Source organism: Trachurus japonicus, chromosome 16, assembly GCF_045865225.1.
Source record: "Trachurus japonicus isolate A0001 chromosome 16, Traja_1.0".
In the NCBI taxonomy this organism is placed as follows: domain Eukaryota; kingdom Metazoa; phylum Chordata; class Actinopteri; order Carangiformes; family Carangidae; genus Trachurus; species Trachurus japonicus.
Genome location: NC_140922.1, coordinates 31,507,861 through 31,527,545, shown reverse-complemented (window position 1 = coordinate 31,527,545; position 19,685 = coordinate 31,507,861). Strand labels below are relative to the sequence as shown.

Below are 19,685 nucleotides of genomic sequence, written 5' to 3'. Positions count from 1 at the left end.
TCGTTCACAGTTTTGTTTTGTGTGAAAATCATAATCAAACCTGAAGAACACACGGCCAACCTGAGCCCTGAACCACTAAAAACCTTTACAGAAGATAAACTATGAAGAAATGAAGCAAATGTGTCCATGAGCTGCTTATTCCACTATTTAAAATCTGCTCATTTTAAATGTATGTCCATCTTATTTTCCTCTCTAACAGTCATTTTGCACAAGGCCGTGAATGTGCGACTTCTTTAATCACTTCAGGGTCGCTTTTAGTAACAGGCCAAAAAGTATAAAGCAAGAAAATTAAAGGTGCTGTCTCCAAAACTGGAAACAAGACACTGTGTTTTCATCAACTTGACATGAAGTGCACAAAATGCAGTTCCTCCAACAGCCACTAGAGGCCGACTGTAAAAGTATGTAAATCCCCATTGACTTCCATGTTAAAATGTCCCAAATTTAAAGCAGAAATGAAGTTAAGTCTCTGCAACTAATGTCCTCCTTCATTGCAGCTGTACAGGAAGTGAGATTTTCTATAACTCAACGGTTCACATTTTATCAAGGTAGTCTATCGTACGTAACGCGTAATTCCTTTCAACATTTTCTAATTTACCCAGCAGAAACTTTTTCTTTTGGTTTCATTTGTCAAGAGTTACTTCAGTGTTACATTTACTCCTAAATTTAAAATTCATTTGAGAATAAAAATACAGATTACTGTTTGCTTCCCATACTAACTCTAGACTTGAATAGTCTTGGATGTTAAAAGGGATAGTTCACCCGAAATTGAAATTGCACTCATTATCTACCTCCCCCTCATGTGGACTAAGGGCTGGGAGAAGTTTCAGAGTCCTCCGTGGCTTCTCTGAGTTACAGGGGGTCTCGGCGTAGCAGTGCATGTCCATATAACGGTTGTGAATGGATACCAACTGTCTTCGTAACAAAAAGACACACAAGAAAACATCCAAATACCTCCATGCTATAAAACAAGCTTGAAATATAGACTTATTTAATTATTTTCTGGACAATTTCGCATTTCGGGGCTTCAATGCAAGACGGACATTACATACCAGCAGCATGGAGGTATTTGGATGGTTTTTGGTGTGTCTTTTTGTTATGAAGACAGTTGGTATCCATTTGTAACCGTTATATGGACATGCACTGCTACGCCGAGACCCCCTGTAACTCAGAGAAGCCACGGAGGACTCTGAAACTTCTCTCAGCCCTTAGTCGACCAGCTTCATCCGTCTTTATTGACAGTCATAGAAACGTGTGGTTCACATACAGAGTCTTCATCATTGTCTGAGACGGTGACAGCAGCATCTGTTGAACATCACACATCATCATCACCATCGTGTGTAAATGTCCGTGTGTTACCTGGGAAGATGGCGTTGAGGTTGACTGGCGGCTGGTTGGTATCCACGGTGATCTTAAACTTGGTGGTTTTGGTGGGAGAGGAGGGAACGCACACCAGCGCCAGAGGTAAACTGAACCGGGCCTGAAGAACCCTGGGAACTCCTGAGAAGAAGGAGAAGAAAATACTTTAAAACACATTTTTCTATGGTTTTTTTTTTTTCCCCACTGACCTTCTGTTTGTTTTCAAAATAGAAGCTAAAAAGTGCAGCTTTTTATTCATTCACTTTTATTTATTTTGGAGCAACAGAAGCTGCAAAATTGATTTATCCTGCATTATTTCACGCTCCTCTCCATTCTCCGTCTTTCTGTTGGTCTTTTCCTGCAATAACAGCCTCATGGTCACAGCCCACTTCCCCATTAAGTGGCGCCCATCTCCACCAAAACTCCCCTACGGCGAATCAAACCAGGAAGCGGGACCATCGCCCCTCTTTTACTTCTTTTTTTTAAGGCTTTCTCTCCAAACAGCGGCCGGGCTAACATTTGTTAACACAGTCAACACCGCAGATGTTCGGATTACACGAGTATCTGAGCGCTACGAGACCGAGAGACTCAACATCAACACCGGCGGCGGCGGGTGTTTGTCGAAGATCCGAAAGGGAAGTTTTGTGAGATTTTGAGAAGAGAAAATAAGAGAAGAGGAGGATGAGGAGGAGGAGGAGGAGGAGAGTTAAGGCCAACTACAACTCCATCCTGAGCCTAAGCAGTGCTGAGCTTGGCAGAAATCTACACTTAGCTAGAATAACAGAGCGAGGAGGGGAGGGGGGAAAAGGAGGGATGGAGGAAAACAGTTGTTAAGAAGAGATGGAGCGAGGGCGAACCTGGGGAGAGGAGGAGAGGAGGAGGTGAGCTAACGACAGGAGAGGGAGAAAAACCTGAGTTGAGTAGAGAATAAGATGAAAAAAAGAAAGAAAATGAATGGAAATAAACCAGCGTGAGAGAAAAAAAGAGGAATAATATGAGGAACGACAGCGTTGGAGTGGGAGGAGGACGGTTTAATTATGGAATATTCCAGGTTATTATAGATACCGATAATTACCTGCAACTACTGTGTGTGCACGTTTTTTCGGGGTTTTTTTTGGTGCAGACATGAAATGATTATGTGATTATGTGAATGAAAGTGAGGCAGAGACAGAAAAAGAAGAAGAAGCAAGAAAAAAAAGAGGGAAATCCAAGGAAAACAGTAGAAAGGAAAGAAGTTTTTCCCCCTTTTTCTCCGCACTCACTTAATTTCTCATTGACCCTTTGGTCCCGGGTGACTGAGTTAGTTAAACAACACATCACGTCCAGCAAACACACAAAACAAAGAGGGTTAGATACACACGTTGTCAGGGAGGTTTACTCGTTTAATATATTTACACAGAAGCAGGAAGTAAACCTCCTTCTGAACACTAACAATCCTCCATGTTGGGGGGGAAAAGAAAAAAAAACATGGCGCGGACAAAGCAGGAAAGTTTGTCCAAAAAGAAAAGAAAAAAAAAAAGATCATTTAGCAGCAGAAGTTTAGAGTTTTTATCCAAAGGACGAAGGTGTTGCTGTAGTTTAGTTTACGAGTCGACACACAACGTACACACAGTTCGAAGGCCTTAAGATTTACTGTGTTTTTTAATATGTTTTTGACAATAATCAGAGCAGACATGATGTACGCCGTGATGGATTGCCTGACTCCAGCTAATTCAGTTTCAAGTCTCTCCAAGATTCATTTCATAACAAACTGAGATGAATGAAACCACTGGGCTGCCTGAAAGGAAGGAAAAGTTTTGAAAAAAAAAAACTCTAAGGTATGCTTTGGACAGTGGTCAACACACAGGTAGAGTGTAGTGTATGTGATATGTAATGAATGGATAAATTCTGTAGGTGCGACGTCTGCTAAAGCTTCCCTTTGGCTCAAATATTCAACATGTAAATAAAAAAATAAAAAAACGTTAACTAACTCTTTCTTTTTATTTCCAACCTACAGTACGATCACTCAATTTGAAACTGTGAAACCTCGTCTGTGAAGGTTCTCAGTCGTCCAGGTCATTGTAGGCGTTGGTACACCCTAAAATCAAAGGCAACTGGACTTTTTGTCCTATGAAGACGTTTTGCCCGTCATCCGAAAGGCTTCTTCATTTTCATTTTTAAACTACCCCTTATGTGAGGCGTTGGAGTCACATCTCCTTTTCGGATCAGAGGCAAAAACGTCTTCAAAAGCCACACTGCAAAGTCAAAATCTTTCCAAGAATATTTTTCTTATTTCTTGTCAAAATATATTATTTCTAGTCAAAACTAATCTCTTTCCACTAATTTTCACTTGTTTGAAACTAATTTTCACTTGAAATAAGAGAAAAATCTGCCAGTGAAAGCAAGTTTATTGTGCTCATAATAAGAAAGAAAAGCTTGCTCCACTATCAGATTTTTCTACTTATTTCAAGTAAAAAATATGCTTGAAAGAAGTAAAAATTGTCTAAAAACAAGCTACTTTTTATGTGACAAGTCTTATTTTAAGTACAATGAGATTTGTTTTGACTAGAAATAACATTTTGACTAGAAATAAGACAGATATTCTTGGTAAGATTTTGAGTTTTTGCAGTGCAAAGAGAAGTCCAGCTGCCTTCGATTTTATCACTTAATGACTGTGAGTCTCAAAAAAGAAAATGGTGTAAATCATTATAAATGATGCCAGTGAGATAATCGGCATTTGGCAGCTCTGTCCTACACCGATCTATGACAGACAGGCTGTTCAGAAAGCTATTAGATATAAAAGCTCCTTCGTTCCAGGTGCAATCAGTGCAATCAATTCCCACAATTCTTAATTTACATTTTGAAGTGTTTGCACTTTATTGTCTTAACTCAAGTTTTGTGGTTTTTACATTCTAATGCCCTCGTTTTATGGACCTTACTTGTTATTCTTTTTATTGTATTAGTTGTGTTTTTACTACCTCTATTAAACAAATTTCCCCTACGTGGGAAAATAAAAGCTCTGAATCCTTAATCTGAATAGAGAGTTGATAAGTTCACCAGGAACAAGAAATGCTCCAAATCTTAAGCTACAGTACTAGACCTAGAAACACGTCCTTTTCCTGGGGAATTAAAGGTCCAAAAGGTTCAAAAGGTGAGGTTGTGTCTCCCCAAGGATCCAAAAGATCGATCCTATCCCACGATTGAATGGACCCCAGTGATGAAAACAAACAACACTGAGAAGAAAGCCTGAGGATCGCACCTTTAAATCTAAGTATTGGGTTTCAGCTCTAATGGAGCAACAGTTTAAAACCTTTTTGTGATTTCATAACACTTGTTTTCTAGTGTGATGCCTTTGGATAAAAGCATTTTTATATCTTACGGGTTTGAGATTACGCAAACCTTAAGACCTAAAGAAACTGAAGGAGCCACATCAGTACTAAAATGTTTGGTACAGGTACAAGAAAACTTTTGCTCATGGTTGTATCCCTACACCAACCAATCAAGCAGCAGCAAATAAGGTCACAAGTGGTCAAATACGGTCTAATTGGTATACAAATTTATGAGTTTGCCTGAAAAACACCATGATCTTAACCTCTGACCACCAAAAACCAATCAGTTTATCAGTAATTAGCCAAGGTATTAAAGGTCCAAATGTTCAAAAGGTGAGTTTGTGTCTTACTAAGGATCCAAAAGATCGATCCTATCCCACGATTGAATGAACCCCAGTGATGAAAACAAACAACACTGAGGAGAAAGAAAGCCTGAGGATCGCACCTTTAAATCTAAGTATTGGGTTTCAGCTCTAATGGAGCAACTGTTTAAAACCAAGAGGCTTAAAACCTCAAGTTTTTGTGTTTGTCATGAAAATCCTCCAACGGGCCAGACCTTCTCATCCTGGTTTGACCTTTGCGACACCTTCACAAAGGATGTCACCCATCAACTGCGACACAATTTACATTTGAATTACTATATTTATACTAAATTATCTATCAAACCTGAACGTCCTATTGGCTCTCTAATGTTACAGTGAGTCATGAAGGTCCTAAAACTAAACCAGTCGTTTTCTCATGCAACATAAAGTTTAAGTTCCTTTCCCTCTCGAGCGCTGCAGCTTCAGCAGCTCGGGATGTTTTATGTTCACACTAAGGGTTACCTGTGTGCTGCTGAGACAGAGCTGGACATTTGAAACTCTGTCCTGTGGTATTAATGATGGGTGGGGAAAGAAAAGAGGAGGAGGGAGGAGGAGGAAATACAGCAAGCAGAGTCATAAAAAGTCAAACAGACAAGGAGGGGAAAGGGATAGAGAGAGATAAACGAGACGAAACGAAAGATGACAAGATAGCAGAGAGAGAGAGAGGGCGGGACGGGAGTGAAGAGGTGAAATGCAAGAAGAAGAGGAGGAAGGGAGTGGAGGTCACGAAAGGCTGGAAAAGACGGAGGGGAAACATTTTTCCGTCTCAAATTCAGCATCGCCATTTACTAGTCACCACTATACTGTGTGTGTGTGTGTGTGTGTGTGTGTGAGGTAGTAAATCTGGTCTTGTTCCACTCCACCTCTGTACATTCCCAGGCTTTCATCACCAGGTTACACCCACCATTGGACTTTAGAGATTTACCTGCACGACTCTGTGTTTCTACACTTTTTTTTTTTACTAAATAAACTTTACAAAAAAAAACAAAAAAAACACTGAATCCACACAGCTGCGTAATGTTTAATACAAAACTACATGACTCCATCTTTTTACAGGAAGGAGAAACACATGACTGGTGAAACTCAAACCTGGACCTGACGTGAACCCTCCAGATTCTTTTATTTATCCCCCCCTTTGATTTTGGACTTTATTCGCGTTCTTGTTTTTCTTTGTCGTATTTCCTTACTAATTTGTGGCCCCTCTGGGATCGGCCACTGTTTTATCAAGGAAACAACTTTATATTGAGACCGGGACCAAAGGCGTCACATTTCGAAGGGACGGCGGAGGAGGTGAAGGAACGCACTCCCCTACTAACTAATTATAGTAGTCGAGGTGTTATAGTAGATCTGTGGGAACTTACTGTAACGCTGATGTATTTCTACTTAAAACATAAAAGTTTGGCTCTTTTGTGACACGTTATGGCTCATTAATGTCAGTGTTTTTGTGTTATTGATGTTACTGCTTGACTGGTCGCTGCAGCTGATTGGACGGGGAATTTTAAAATGCACATTGACCACACATTCTCCTGGTTATGTTAGGGAGATACCTGTATCTTATGTTGTATTTATTTGGATAGGTAAGTGAGAAAATGAAAATGCAGATTGTTTTAGTCAATGCACTGGTCCCACACTGTTTAAATCAAATGTTTGGACTTCATTGTCCATGGTGGCACTGGTCATCCTTGGTGTTGGGGAAGAGTTATCAGTAGCTGGGCTTCCATCACAGGTTTTCGCAAAATAAAAGTAATATTTTTAAAGTACAATTGTTATTTTCAAGTGTTTCCAGTGAAAGGTGTTTTGCCAATGAGCCCTAAGTCTTCGTAAAGTCTAGTCTCGCGTTATCCCATAATTAGGGCCGCGGGCAATCGCACCGGGCACTGGTCCCAACAGCTATGAAATAGCTGCAGGGACCAGTGCCCGGGCTAAGCCCGGGCACTACTGTTATTGTGTGGATTTTTTCTTATTAGTGTGAATGCTGGAAGCATTCACACTATTGTTATTCGGTTCGGCCATTTTCTGCCTTTCTTTGTCATGTAACTAGTCCTTCATACTTTGTGCTATTTCAACAATTCAAATATCAAAATGTTCAGCCTTTTCGGGACAGGTGTGCTATGTCTTTTCTCTTTTCAACTATTCATACTTTTTGCAATATTCAACTATTTCTGATTTTTTTTTCCCCATAGAGAATGCATTGGAACAGTCTTGAAACTCTTCAAATCTTCTTACTTCTTTCAGCCTTTAAAGCGTCCACATACTTTCAGCTAGAGACTTCATTCAAATTCTGAGCTGTAGACAAACTTCTAATGTATTCATCCTGTATTTACAACTTTTTCATAGCTTGCACCGTTTTTGAGATAAATCCTTTAAAAGCACATGAGGATTTCTGACAAATTTCACACTGTTCAATGAGTGTGTATGGGGTTGGGTCAGAGTGAGTGACATCATCGTTAGAGTGAGAGGGATCGAAAAAACATTCAGGATTTTTTCTGGATAAATTGCCAGCACGGCCACAAATTAAACTCTAGACACATGATTTCCTCACCGGTTTGTAGCCACACTTGTCGTGTCTCATTTAATGTGCTCAAAACAGCAGACAGACTTACAGAATTGTCTCAGTGAGCCTAATTGTGCAGCTAGATCCGCTCCAGTGGCTCATCCACTTCAATATAAAAGTAGGAGCTGATTTTTTTAGAAAAGCAGAAATGCCCCCCTTTTCTACCTTGCGACGGCAAGAAAAGTTTTTGCCCTACAAACATTTAATGCACATGAATGTGCTCAGGAAGGTCTCCTTGCCCAGATGGTCAGGACCACATTCTGATAAGAGTTACGGTTCTCTTTTTTCGGAAGCTGCTCAGAGCACAAATCTCTCTGCTCTGCTCTGCTCTGTGTGCAGTTGGTCCAGCTGTAGTGGCCAGCTCGTTATCAAAGTCTATAAATAGAACAGGTCAGGTGCAGCCTGGCTGCTCGTTAAGATGTTTTTAAACACAGCCCCACACACACACATGATAAACCAGACTGACAGAGGATGTCCACGCACAAACACAGGCATCACACTCACACACAGACACACACAGACACTTACACACAGTCACACATGCACACATACACAAACAGACAATTCCATTCCATTCTTCATTCTTCCATTCTTAGATAATAATTTAAAATATTTTTTAAATGCAGCCAGGGAGCTCTCTGCTCTCATGGGCTGAATGAGAGCAGGAGAAGGAGCTCAACTTTGTAACTTGCTGTTAAAGGGATAGTTCACCCTAGAATGATATTTCGCTCATTACTGTATCTACTCACCCTCATGTGGACTAAGGGCTGGAAGAAGTTTCAGAGTCCTCCGTCCCTTCTCTGAGTTACAGGGGGTCTCAGCGTAGCAGTGCATGTCCATATAACGGTTGTAAAGGGACACCAGAGCTCTTCGTAAAAAAACACACACACAAAAAAACATCCAAATACCTCCATGATGCTTGTATGTAATGTCCGTCTTGTGCTGAAGCCCCAAATTGCGTAATTGTCCCGAAAAAAATTAAATAAGTCTATATTTTAAGCTTGTTTGTAGCGGAAGCTTCTCGAAGCTCCTCTTCCTGGTCCGTCCAAATCTCGCGTGATTCGCAGTAACCGCACTGACGCCGGCGCAAATCACGCGAGATTTGGACGGACCAGGAAGAGGAGCTTTGAGAAGCTTCCGCTACAAACAAGCTTAAAATATAGACTTATTTAATTTTTTTCGGGACAATTACGCAATTTGGGGCTTCAGCACAAGACGGACATTACATACGAGCAGCATGGAGGTATTTGGATGTTTTTTTGTGTGTGTTTTTTTACGAAGAGCTCTGGTGTCCCTTTACAACCGTTATATGGACATGCACTGCTACACTAAGACCCCCTGTAACTCAGAGAAGGGACGGAGGACTCTGAAACTTCTTCCAGCCCTTAGTCCACATGAGGGTGAGTAGATAATGAGCGAAATATCATTCTAGGGTGAACTATCCCTTTAAGTGCTTTTTAATTAATTTTAATTCACCAAAAAATAGTCACAGGTCACAAAAAAGTCCTCTTCTTGCTTGGTGTGGCTAATTTCTGCACTTTCCTTACTTTTTTTTTAAGCATCATTGAAAAATCTCACATTCATGAAAGTCTCAACCTCTTTTGCACAATTCCACAGTAGTGTAGGGGTTAGGGTGGCTGCTTCCCAACCCCAAGGTCACTGGTTCGAATCCAAGGGAAGAACTCTTGTTATGTTATGTTGAATTCTGCTCTCCTCCACCGCCTTCAATTGGTTACAGGTGTTTGTTATCTCCTTGATTACTCGTACCAGTTTGCAGCACATCATCACATTACAATGAACTAGAAAAAGCATTTCCAAGAATGGAAATGGTGTGACTGCTGATAGCAACTGAACGCTGTTGCAGAATTAGCAAATAGTGCAAGCAGTGATCACCATACAAATGTTTGACCAAGGTCGGGATCGAACCCACAACCTCATGGTCATTAGACTTCCACTCTGCCTCTAGGCCACGGTGCACACACAGTCGCAGAGACTGTTGTCTGTTAATGATCTTCACACTGTCAACATCAAGAAAGCTTGAGAGTCAAGCTTGAATGACTTAGAATGAAAATTTCTGTGAATTTCAGGCTGAGAGCAGCAGTTTCAACATGAAGCAAGTTATCAGAAGTCAACAGAGGACGACTGGGAAAATAATTCACTATAATTGTTGTTGAGGCAAGATTTGAACCAGCAACCTTCAGGTCTCCAGACCAGCAAGCTAACCACTAGGCTACAGACAGAGACAGTATGTGAGGGGTAAAGAAAACCTTTGATAAGAGGATCACTGGCTTCTGCTTAAAAAAAAAAGTAAGAAATCGAACCCATGACCTCATGATCAATAAACCTTTACTCTGCCATTTCGCCACAGAGAGCACAGACATAAGCATGTTGCCATTGTAATGTGATGATGTGCTGCAAACGGTGGCAGAAGCAATTAATGCGTCTCTTAACAAACACCTGTAACCAACTGGACTACAGACAGAGTTGTGGAGAACTCTCAGCATTGGGCTGAATGAGAGCAGAGAGCTCCCTGGCTGCATTTAAAAAATATTTAAAATTATTATCTAAGTCTCTTTGCATTTTTGACCAGAATTTTAGCCAGAAGACAAGTGTGGCTACAAAACTGGAGAAAATAATTTGTCTAGAGTTTAATTTGCAGAAAAAGTTAAATATTTTAAAAAGTATAAATAGTTAAAAAGAGAAAAGTAATGCCGATAAAGTTGAAAAAAAGCTGCACGTTTTGATATATGAATTGTTGAAATAGCACAACACCTAACACACTAACCATATGGCCACAGAGAACCTGAGTTACAATGAGCTTTATACTATGAGGAATCAAAGACTGTCCAATGACAGCTGAATAATTGGAATCAAAAGTCAAGCAATGAAGTGAAAAGACTGAGGCAGGAATCGAACCCATGACCATATGATCACTAAACCTTTACTCTGCCACTCGGCTACAGAGAGCACACTGCTTTCAAAACTGTTGTCATTCATTGTAATGTGATGATGTGCTGCAAACTGGTATGAGTAATCAAGGAGATAACAAACACCTGTAACCAATTGAAGGCGGGGGAGGAGAGCAGAATTCAACATAACATAACAAGAGTTCTTCCCTTGGATTCGAACCAGTGACCTTAGGGTTGGCAGGCAGTTACCCTACCCCCTACACTACAGTGAAGCTGTCAAGAAGAGAGGTTGAGACTTTGATGAATGTGAGATTTTTTGTGAAAAAGTTAAATATTTTAAAAAGTATAAATAGTTAAAAAGAGAAAAGTAATGCCGATAAAGTTCAAAAAAAGCTGCACGTTTTGATATATGAATTGTTGAAATAGCACAAAGTATGAAGGACTAGAAGAAGACCGTAAAAAGGCGGAAGAAAATGGCCAAACAGAAGAACAATAGTGTGACTGCTTCAGCAGTCACACTAATGACAACAGTCTTGAAAGCAGTGTGCTCTCTGTAGCTGAGTGGCAGAGTGAAGGATTTATGATCATAAGGTCATAGGTTCGATTCCTGCCTCAGTCATTTCACATCATTGCTTGACTTTTGATTCCAATTATTCAGCTGTCATTGGACAGTCTTTGATTCCTCATAGTATAAAGCTCATTGTAACTCAGGTTCTCTGTGGCCGTATGGTTAGTGTGTTAGGTTACCACTCATGGAGTTGTGGGTTCAATTCCTTCCATGGACATGTTTCTTGTATGCCATTCCGCATGTCTTTGTCAATTTATTCTGCTAATTCAGCATGGTTCAGCATTGGGTTTCAGCATTCACACGCATGTTCCGTTAGGAAATGCTGTTTCTAGTTATTAGTGTGACTGCTGAAGCAGTCACACTATTGTTCTTCTGTTTGGCCATTTTCTTCCGCCTTTTTACGGTCTTCTTCTAGTCCTTCATACTTTGTGCTATTTCAACAATTCATATATCAAAACGTGCAGCTTTTTTTGAACTTTATCGGCATTACTTTTCTCTTTTTAACTATTTATACTTTTTCAAATATTTAACCTTTTCTGATTTTTTTCAGCTTTATAATGGGTGTGTATTGCGTCTAACGAGGTACAGGTGTTTGTTATCTCCTTGATTACTCATACCAGTTTGCAGCACATCATCACATTACAATGAATGACAACAGTCTTGAAAGCAGTGTGCTCTCTGTAGCCGAGTGGCAGAGTAAAGGTTTAGTGATCATATGATCACGGGTTCGATTCCTGCCTCAGTCATTTCACATCATTGCTTGACTTTTGATTCCAATTATTCAGCTGTCATTGGACAGTCTTTGATTCCTCATAGTATAAAGCTCATTGTAACTCAGGTTCTCTGTGGCCATATGGTTAGTGTGTTAGGTGTTGTGCTATTTCAACAATTCATATATCAAAACGTGCAGCTTTTTTTGAACTTTATCGGCATTACTTTTCTCTTTTTAACTATTTATACTTTTTCAAATATTTAACTTTTTCTGCAAATTAAACTCTAGACAAATTATTTTCTCCAGTTTTGTAGCCACACTTGTCTTCTGGCTAAAATTCTGGTCAAAAATGCAAAGAGACTTAGATAATAATTTTAAATATTTTTTAAATGCAGCCAGGGAGCTCTCTGCTCTCATTCAGCCCAATGCTGAGAGTTCTCCACAACTCTGTCTGTAGTCCAGTTGGTAAGGTGGCCGCTCCCCAACCCCAAGGTCACTAGTTCGAATCCAGGCTGAGTAATCTTGTTATGTGATGTTGAATTCTGCTCCCCTCCCCCACCCTCAATTGGTTACAGGTGTTCGTTAAGAGACGCATTAATTGCTTCTGCCACCGTTTGCAGCACATCATCACATTACAATGGCAACATGCTTATGTCTGTGCTCTCTCTGGCGAAGTGGCAGAGTAAAGGTTTATTGATCATGAGGTCATGGGTTCGATTCCTTACTTTTTTTTTTAAGCAGAAGCCAGTGATCCTCTTATCAAAGGTTTTCTTTACCCCTCAAATATTGTCTCTGTCTGTAGCCTAGTGGTTAGCTTGCTGGTCTGGAGACCTGAAGGTTGCTGGTTCAAATCTTGCCTCAACAACAATTATAGTGAATTATTTTCCCAGTCGTCCTCTGTTGACTTCTGATAACTTGCTTCATGTTGAAACTGCTGCTCTCAGCCTGAAATTCACAGACATTTTCATTCTAAGTCATTCAAGCTTGACTCTCAAGCTTTCTTGATGTTGACAGTGTGCAGATCATTAACAGACAACAGTCTCTGCAACTGTGTGTGCACTGTGGCCTAGAGGCAGAGTGGAAGTCTAATGACCATGAGGTTGTGGGTTCGATTCCGACCTTGGTCAAACATTTGTATGGTGATCACTGCTTGCACTATTTGCTAATTCTGCAACAGCTTTCAGTTGCTATCAGCAGTCACACCATTTCCATTCTTGGAAATGCTTTTTCTAGTTCTCCGTCCTCTTCCGGACGCTTTTTCGATTCGCATCTAGTCCTGCAACTCGAAGAGTTGCAGGACATATTATATATCAAAACGTGCGTCTTGATCGGGATCGGTGTGCTATTACTTTTCTCAACAGTTTACGAATTTTTCGCGACGTACGTCGCGAAAAACTACGCAAAAATTTTGCATGTAAGTCAATGGGACGGGCGAAAAAAAAAGAGCGAAAAAGACCAATCATTGGAGTTTAACAAACGTCTACTGCTCAGGCATACTTTCACCTAGAGACTCCATTTAAACTTTAAACAGTAGACACAAGTCTTGTGTATTGTCGTATTACTCCACGTTTTGATAGGTCATATAGTTTTTGATCAATCCCTGATCAATGACCATGATCATTTTTGGAGAAATTATGAGTTTATAATGGGTGTGTATTGCATGGAATGTTCGTGTCAGAGTGCGTGACATCATCGGTTAGAGTGGGAGAGAGTGAAGAAACATTCTGTATTTTTTCTGGATAAACTGTCAGCACGGCCACAATTTACACTCTACACACATAATTTTTTCAGAATTTGTAAGACAAACTTGTTATCTCTCATGTCATGTGCTCAAAATATCAGAGAGACTTACAGAATTGACAGAATCAGCCTCTGAGTGCGGCCACGTCTGTCTCTGCTCCTCATTGAGTCCAATACAAATATTTTCTGAGAGGAGCAGAACGGCCTGATGTTTTAAAACTGCCAGCGTCGCCAAAATATTTACTGTAGAAACACCAAATCGTACCGAAATTTTCATTAAGTCCTTAGAGCAACGTTGATCTGTGTTTTGTTCTGATAGGAGTTACCGTTTTGTCATGCTAAGCCTAAATGTGAGGCCGGTGCAGAGGCAGAAAATGGCTCTTTTTCTCCACGTTTCTGTCTGTCTCAGCCTGCGGGGGCCCCTATCGCCGTGGTAACCTCTTTGATCCTCAGGCCAGAGCTCGTTAACTTCATAAACAATCCACCTGGCGCTCGTTTAAATGTTTATAAACACAGACACAGCTAAATCAGACTGACACAGGATGCAGCTACTAACTAACTATGTGTCAAGTCAGTCACACACACACACACAGACTCTAGAGCCAGCTTCATGTGATTACAGTCACACACACACACACACACACACACACCTTCATGTGATTAAAACACAGTTAACATGCAACAGAATTTAAACTTAAACCATGATTTAATCTGGTTTTAAAGTTAAACCTTGTTGGTGTCACACACACACACACACACACACACACACACACACACACAGTTAACCTAATGTGATTACAGCTCCTCCATATCAGTGCTTATAGAAAGATGATCATGTGTCTGTCTGATCAGCTCTGTCTTGACCTTAAGATCGTGGGTTTGATTCCCATGTTGACAGAGATGGCAAAATCGGCAGTAGCCCCGCGGCCCATTCAAAATTTCCCGAGAGGAAATTTTCTAGTTCCCTTCAGTTCTCGTCCTGCGAGACTTCACTTTGAGGAAGATGGATGTACGTAAGCGTCTTGCGTTCAATGAGCTGTCTGATGTTCTGGAACTGAAATAAGTGTTTCCATAACGCTTTTGCGATACTTATATCGATACGTCTGAAAAACCACCTCATGGGAGCGTAAAAATGTTTTAGGGATATTTGAGAGGTTTTTCAAAATGTAGGCGTTTCCATTATCAGTTTTTAATTGCGATATTTAGGTTTGTGCATTTCTAGGGTTGATGGAAACACACCTATTGATGTTGTGTCCTTTTTTTTTATATACCTTTTTGTGATTTCATTACACTTGTTTGCTAGTGATGCCTTTGGATAAAAGCATTTTTATATCTTATGGGTTTGAGATTACGCAAACCTTAACACCTAAAGAAACTGAAGGAGCCACATTGGTACTAAAATGTTTGGTACAGGTAGCTACAAGAAAACTAGAATTGCTCATAGTTGTATCCCTACAGTATACCAACCAATCAAGCAGCAGCAAATAAGGTTGCATGTGGTCAAATACGGTCTAATTAGTGTATGACTTTATGAGTTAGTGTGAAAAACACCATGATCTTAACCTCTGAACACCAAAATACAATCAATTCATCAGTAATTAGTCAAGGTGTTATCGTAGATTTGTGGGAACTAATATTCTGATTGTAATGTACATCTACTTGAACAGCCTAAACATGGAGTTTGGTTCTTTTGTGACATAAAAAGTATATCTTTTTTTAAACTCTTGTAATTTCATTACACTTGGTTTTTTAGTGTGCTGAGAGTTCTCCACAACTCTGTCTGTAGTCCAGTTGGTAAGGTGGCCGCTCCCCAACCCCAAGGTCACTAGTTCGAATCCAGGCTGAGTAATCTTGTTATGTGATGTTGAATTCTGCTCCCCTCCCCCACCCTCAATTGGTTACAGGTGTTCGTTAAGAGACGCATTAATTGCTTCTGCCACCGTTTGCAGCACATCATCACATTACAATGGCAACATGCTTATGTCTGTGCTCTCTCTGGCGAAGTGGCAGAGTAAAGGTTTATTGATCATGAGGTCATGGGTTCGATTCCTTACTTTTTTTTTTAAGCAGAAGCCAGTGATCCTCTTATCAAAGGTTTTCTTTACCCCTCAAATATTGTCTCTGTCTGTAGCCTAGTGGTTAGCTTGCTGGTCTGGAGACCTGAAGGTTGCTGGTTCAAATCTTGCCTCAACAACAATTATAGTGAATTATTTTCCCAGTCGTCCTCTGTTGACTTCTGATAACTTGCTTCATGTTGAAACTGCTGCTCTCAGCCTGAAATTCACAGACATTTTCATTCTAAGTCATTCAAGCTTGACTCTCAAGCTTTCTTGATGTTGACAGTGTGCAGATCATTAACAGACAACAGTCTCTGCAACTGTGTGTGCACTGTGGCCTAGAGGCCACAGTTTTTATATACCTTTTTGTGATTTCATTACACTTTGATGCCTTTTTTTTTTAAAAAGCATTTTTATACCTTATGGGTTTGAGATTACGCAAACCTTAAAACCTAAAGGAACTGAAGGAGCCACATTGGTACTAAAATGTTTGCTACAGGTAGCTACAAGAAAACTACTGTAGAATTGCTCATGGTTGTATTCCTACACCAACCAATCAAGCAGCAGCAAATAAGGTTGCATGTGGTCAAATACGGTCTTATTAGTGTACGACTTTATAAGTTAGTGTAAAAAACACCATGATCTTGACCTCTGAACACCAAAATCCAATCAGTTCATCAGTAATTAGTCAAAGTGTTATAGTAGATTTGTGGGAACCAATGATGTGATTCTAATGCACTTCCATTTGAACAGCCTAAACATGGAGTTTGGTTCTTTTGTGGGATAAAAAGTATATCTTTTTTTAAACTCTTGTAATTTCATTACACTTGGTTTTTTAGTGTTGCAATGTTAGCCACTTTGGATAAAAGCATGAATTAGTTTATTTTTATGTCTCAGCAGTTTGAGAATCTGCAAACCTAGAGGCTGAAATAGCAATAAAGGTAACAGAAGGGGCTCAATACACACTGGTATTTAAATGTTTGGTACAAGTACAAGAAAACTAGAATTGCCCATGGTTGTTGTATCCCTACACCAACCAATCAAGCAGCAGCAAATAAGGTCACATGTCGCCAAAATCCAATCAATTATTATGTTATCGTAGATTTGTGGGAACCAATGATGTGATTCTAATGTACTTCTACTGTACACGAACAGCTTAAACATGGAGTTTAGTTCTTTGCTGACCTGAAAAGTATATAGGCTATTTTACACTTTTATTGACACCTTGTAAGTCACTTTGGATAACAGACTAATTAATCATTTTTATGTCCTATGAGTTTGAGAATCCACAAGCCTTTAGGCTGGAAATAGCATCAAAGAAACTGAAGGGGCTGCACAGTGTGTAACTTATTACAATGTTTGGTACAGGTGCAAGAAAACTAGAAGAAAGCTGCTGCAAATAAGGTCATACATGTTCAGATATGGTCTAATTAGCACACATGTTTTTGTAAGATCGCCATTATCTTGACCTTTGACAACTGAAATACAAATCAAATCCTCCGTGAGTCAAACTGGACGTTTGTTCCAGACCTGAAGAAAGACACACTGTCTCTGTCTCTGACTCTGGATGTTTCTGCTGCAGAATGATGCATACATGTATAAATCATTACAGTGAAAATTGTTGTAATTTCTGGGTTTTTGACGATCACAAGGAAACAGATGAAATGTTTCATAGCATCAGTCCTGCCGTTTACAGCTGGCGCTTGTTCACCGATGACCTCACTGGAGCCTGAACGCGGCCACGACAACCGCTTGAACCGACCCTGTTGTGATTTTATTTTTCATCATCATCATGTGTGACTCAGATGTATTTTTGTATTCCTGTCTCGCTGTTACGCTCGCTCGCACGAGAAGTGTCCGTTGCCGTGGGGATAAATAAATGTTGCGTCAACCCCCCCGCCACTCCCGCCTAGTACGTCAAAAAATGTCACGGTCCCCGTCGGGCTTTGATGACACGGAGGTCGAGGAGATACAGTGGAAAGAAAAACAAGCCGATTGTTGGTGTTTGAGGAGATGATTCAATTCAGAAAATCTGGAGCGAGAGCGAGCGAAGCCAAAGAGTGAGTAAGTGACTAAACACTGTGTCTCGGTTACAGTAAACTGAGGTTACTGTGTTTGTCTTACACATGTCTCAGAGTCGTCCGCAGCTTGTCCCGGTCCTCCGTTGTTTGGGACCAGAGTAGTTAGTTACACTGTAAAAATCTAAATCTTTCCAAGAATATTTGTCTCATTTCTTGTGAAAATGTCTCATTTCTAGTCACAAATAATCTCTTTCCACTTAAAATAAGACTCATCACCTACAAATTAACTTGTTTTTAGATAATTTTCACTTGTTTCAAACTAATTTTCACGTGAAATAAGAGAAAAACGTAATGCTTTACAATAAGGGTCCCTTAAAGGTTGACTATGTAGAAATACAAGAAAAACAACAGAAAAAGAATTCCAGCAGTCGATTGCCAGACCGTTGCTAGGTAAAACGGGCCGTTGCTAGGGACTCCGCTCTGATCAGAGGACAGCAGAGGAGGAGAGCTAAGCAGGATATTTACCTTATGTTTCATTTTTACCGTCATTAACAGCATAATAAATGACTTGTAGCTTGTTACAGGGAGAGTGGAGGCTCTCTGCCTTCCACACCGCTGCTGCTCAGAGCCTCAGAGCCTCCGCTGTCACTGCTCTCGTCAAGTTGGAAAAAAAGAAAAAAAAAGGAGCTCCGTGGCACCGAAAGTCCGCGACGATAAACGTGTTTATGACAGATAAGACTACACAAATACACCCATCCTAACAAGTATATGAGATTCCATTGATCCACCGATTGGTTATTAAAAAGGCTTGGTTGAAAACATGACTGGGAGGAGGCAGGAAAACAGCGGAGAACTGAGCCACGTGTCGGCTACAGGCAGGTACGAATGTAAACAGAACGTTGAGAGAAAGTCATTGTCGAGCCCGTCAAAAAAATTAAAAATAATAATTCAGACTAAAAAAAATGTTTTTATGGAAAAGCAATACTTTCATTCTGTACCCCTCTAAAGGCCCCATGGATGTATTATTTTTGAAAAAATATAGCTTTTAATAAATATTCTACATATTCAACCTTTAATTAACGTTAGTTAGTACATTATTAATGTGTTAATGCTGAGTAATGCATACATAATGATAACTAATTACATTATTCAACTTTTATTATTACTTAATAATTTATTAACTAACTAACTAACTGAGTTTTAACATTAATTAACTGCTTACTAATAGGCTACATTATTCAATGTGTTTCCTAATCCTAAATAATACATAATAATGATTGTTAATATATCTGTAAACAGTTAATTAATGCTTAATAATGTACTAACTAACGTTAATTAAGGGACCCTTATTGTAAAGTGTTACCTTTTTCTCTTATTTCACGTGGAAAATTTGTTTGAAACAAGTGAAAATTATCTAAAAACAAGTTAATTTGTAGGTGATGAGGTGATATATTATGTGGATATTATGTATTTTAAGTGGAAAGAGATTAGTTTTGACTAGAAATGAGACATTTTGACATTTTGACCGAGAAAAATCTGCCAGTGAAAGCAAGTTTTTTGTGCTCGTAATACGAAAGAAAAACTTGCCCCACTATCATATTTCTTTTTCTACTTATTTCTAGTAAGAATATACTTGAAAGAGGTAAAAAGTGTCTAAAAACAAGCTACTTTTTAATGTGATGAGTCTTATTTTAAGTACAATGAGATTAGTTTTGACTAGAAATTAGACATTTTGACTAGAAATAAGACAGATATTCTTGGTAAGATTTTGAGTTTTTGCAGCGTATACTGTACCTGAACAACACGTTAAAGGTTTACTACGTCACTGTCCTGTTCAACCGTGTGACCTCTGACCCCCCCGGCCCCCCTCTCCTCCCTCCCGGACGGAGCGCTGCTGCCTTCAGGGCGGCTGACACTGTTCGACACACTTCACATCGCAAGTGCACATCAACCGACTGCTGCTACTTGTTAAAGCTGCTGCAGCTCCAGTGTTGTGCTGTCTCAAAGGACTCTGATTCCAATTATCTGGAATCTGTGTGTGTCTGTGTGTGTCTGTGTGTGTGTGTGTGTGTGTGTCAGAGACAGAGGGGGGAAAGAG

The 19,685-nt window shown here is 39.9% G+C and overlaps 1 protein-coding gene across 2 annotated transcripts in view; it reads right to left on the bottom strand.

The window, feature by feature from the left end:
* bbs9 (Bardet-Biedl syndrome 9) overlaps positions 1-19,685 on the bottom strand; it is a 290,122-nt gene that overhangs the window by 170,845 nt on the left and 99,592 nt on the right. For both annotated transcript variants that reach the window (XM_085803054.1, XM_085803055.1), the window contains one exon: positions 1,357-1,497. In XM_085803054.1, coding sequence (XP_085659180.1) covers positions 1,357-1,497 — 141 coding nt within the window. The remainder of the gene's footprint in view (positions 1-1,356; positions 1,498-19,685) is intronic.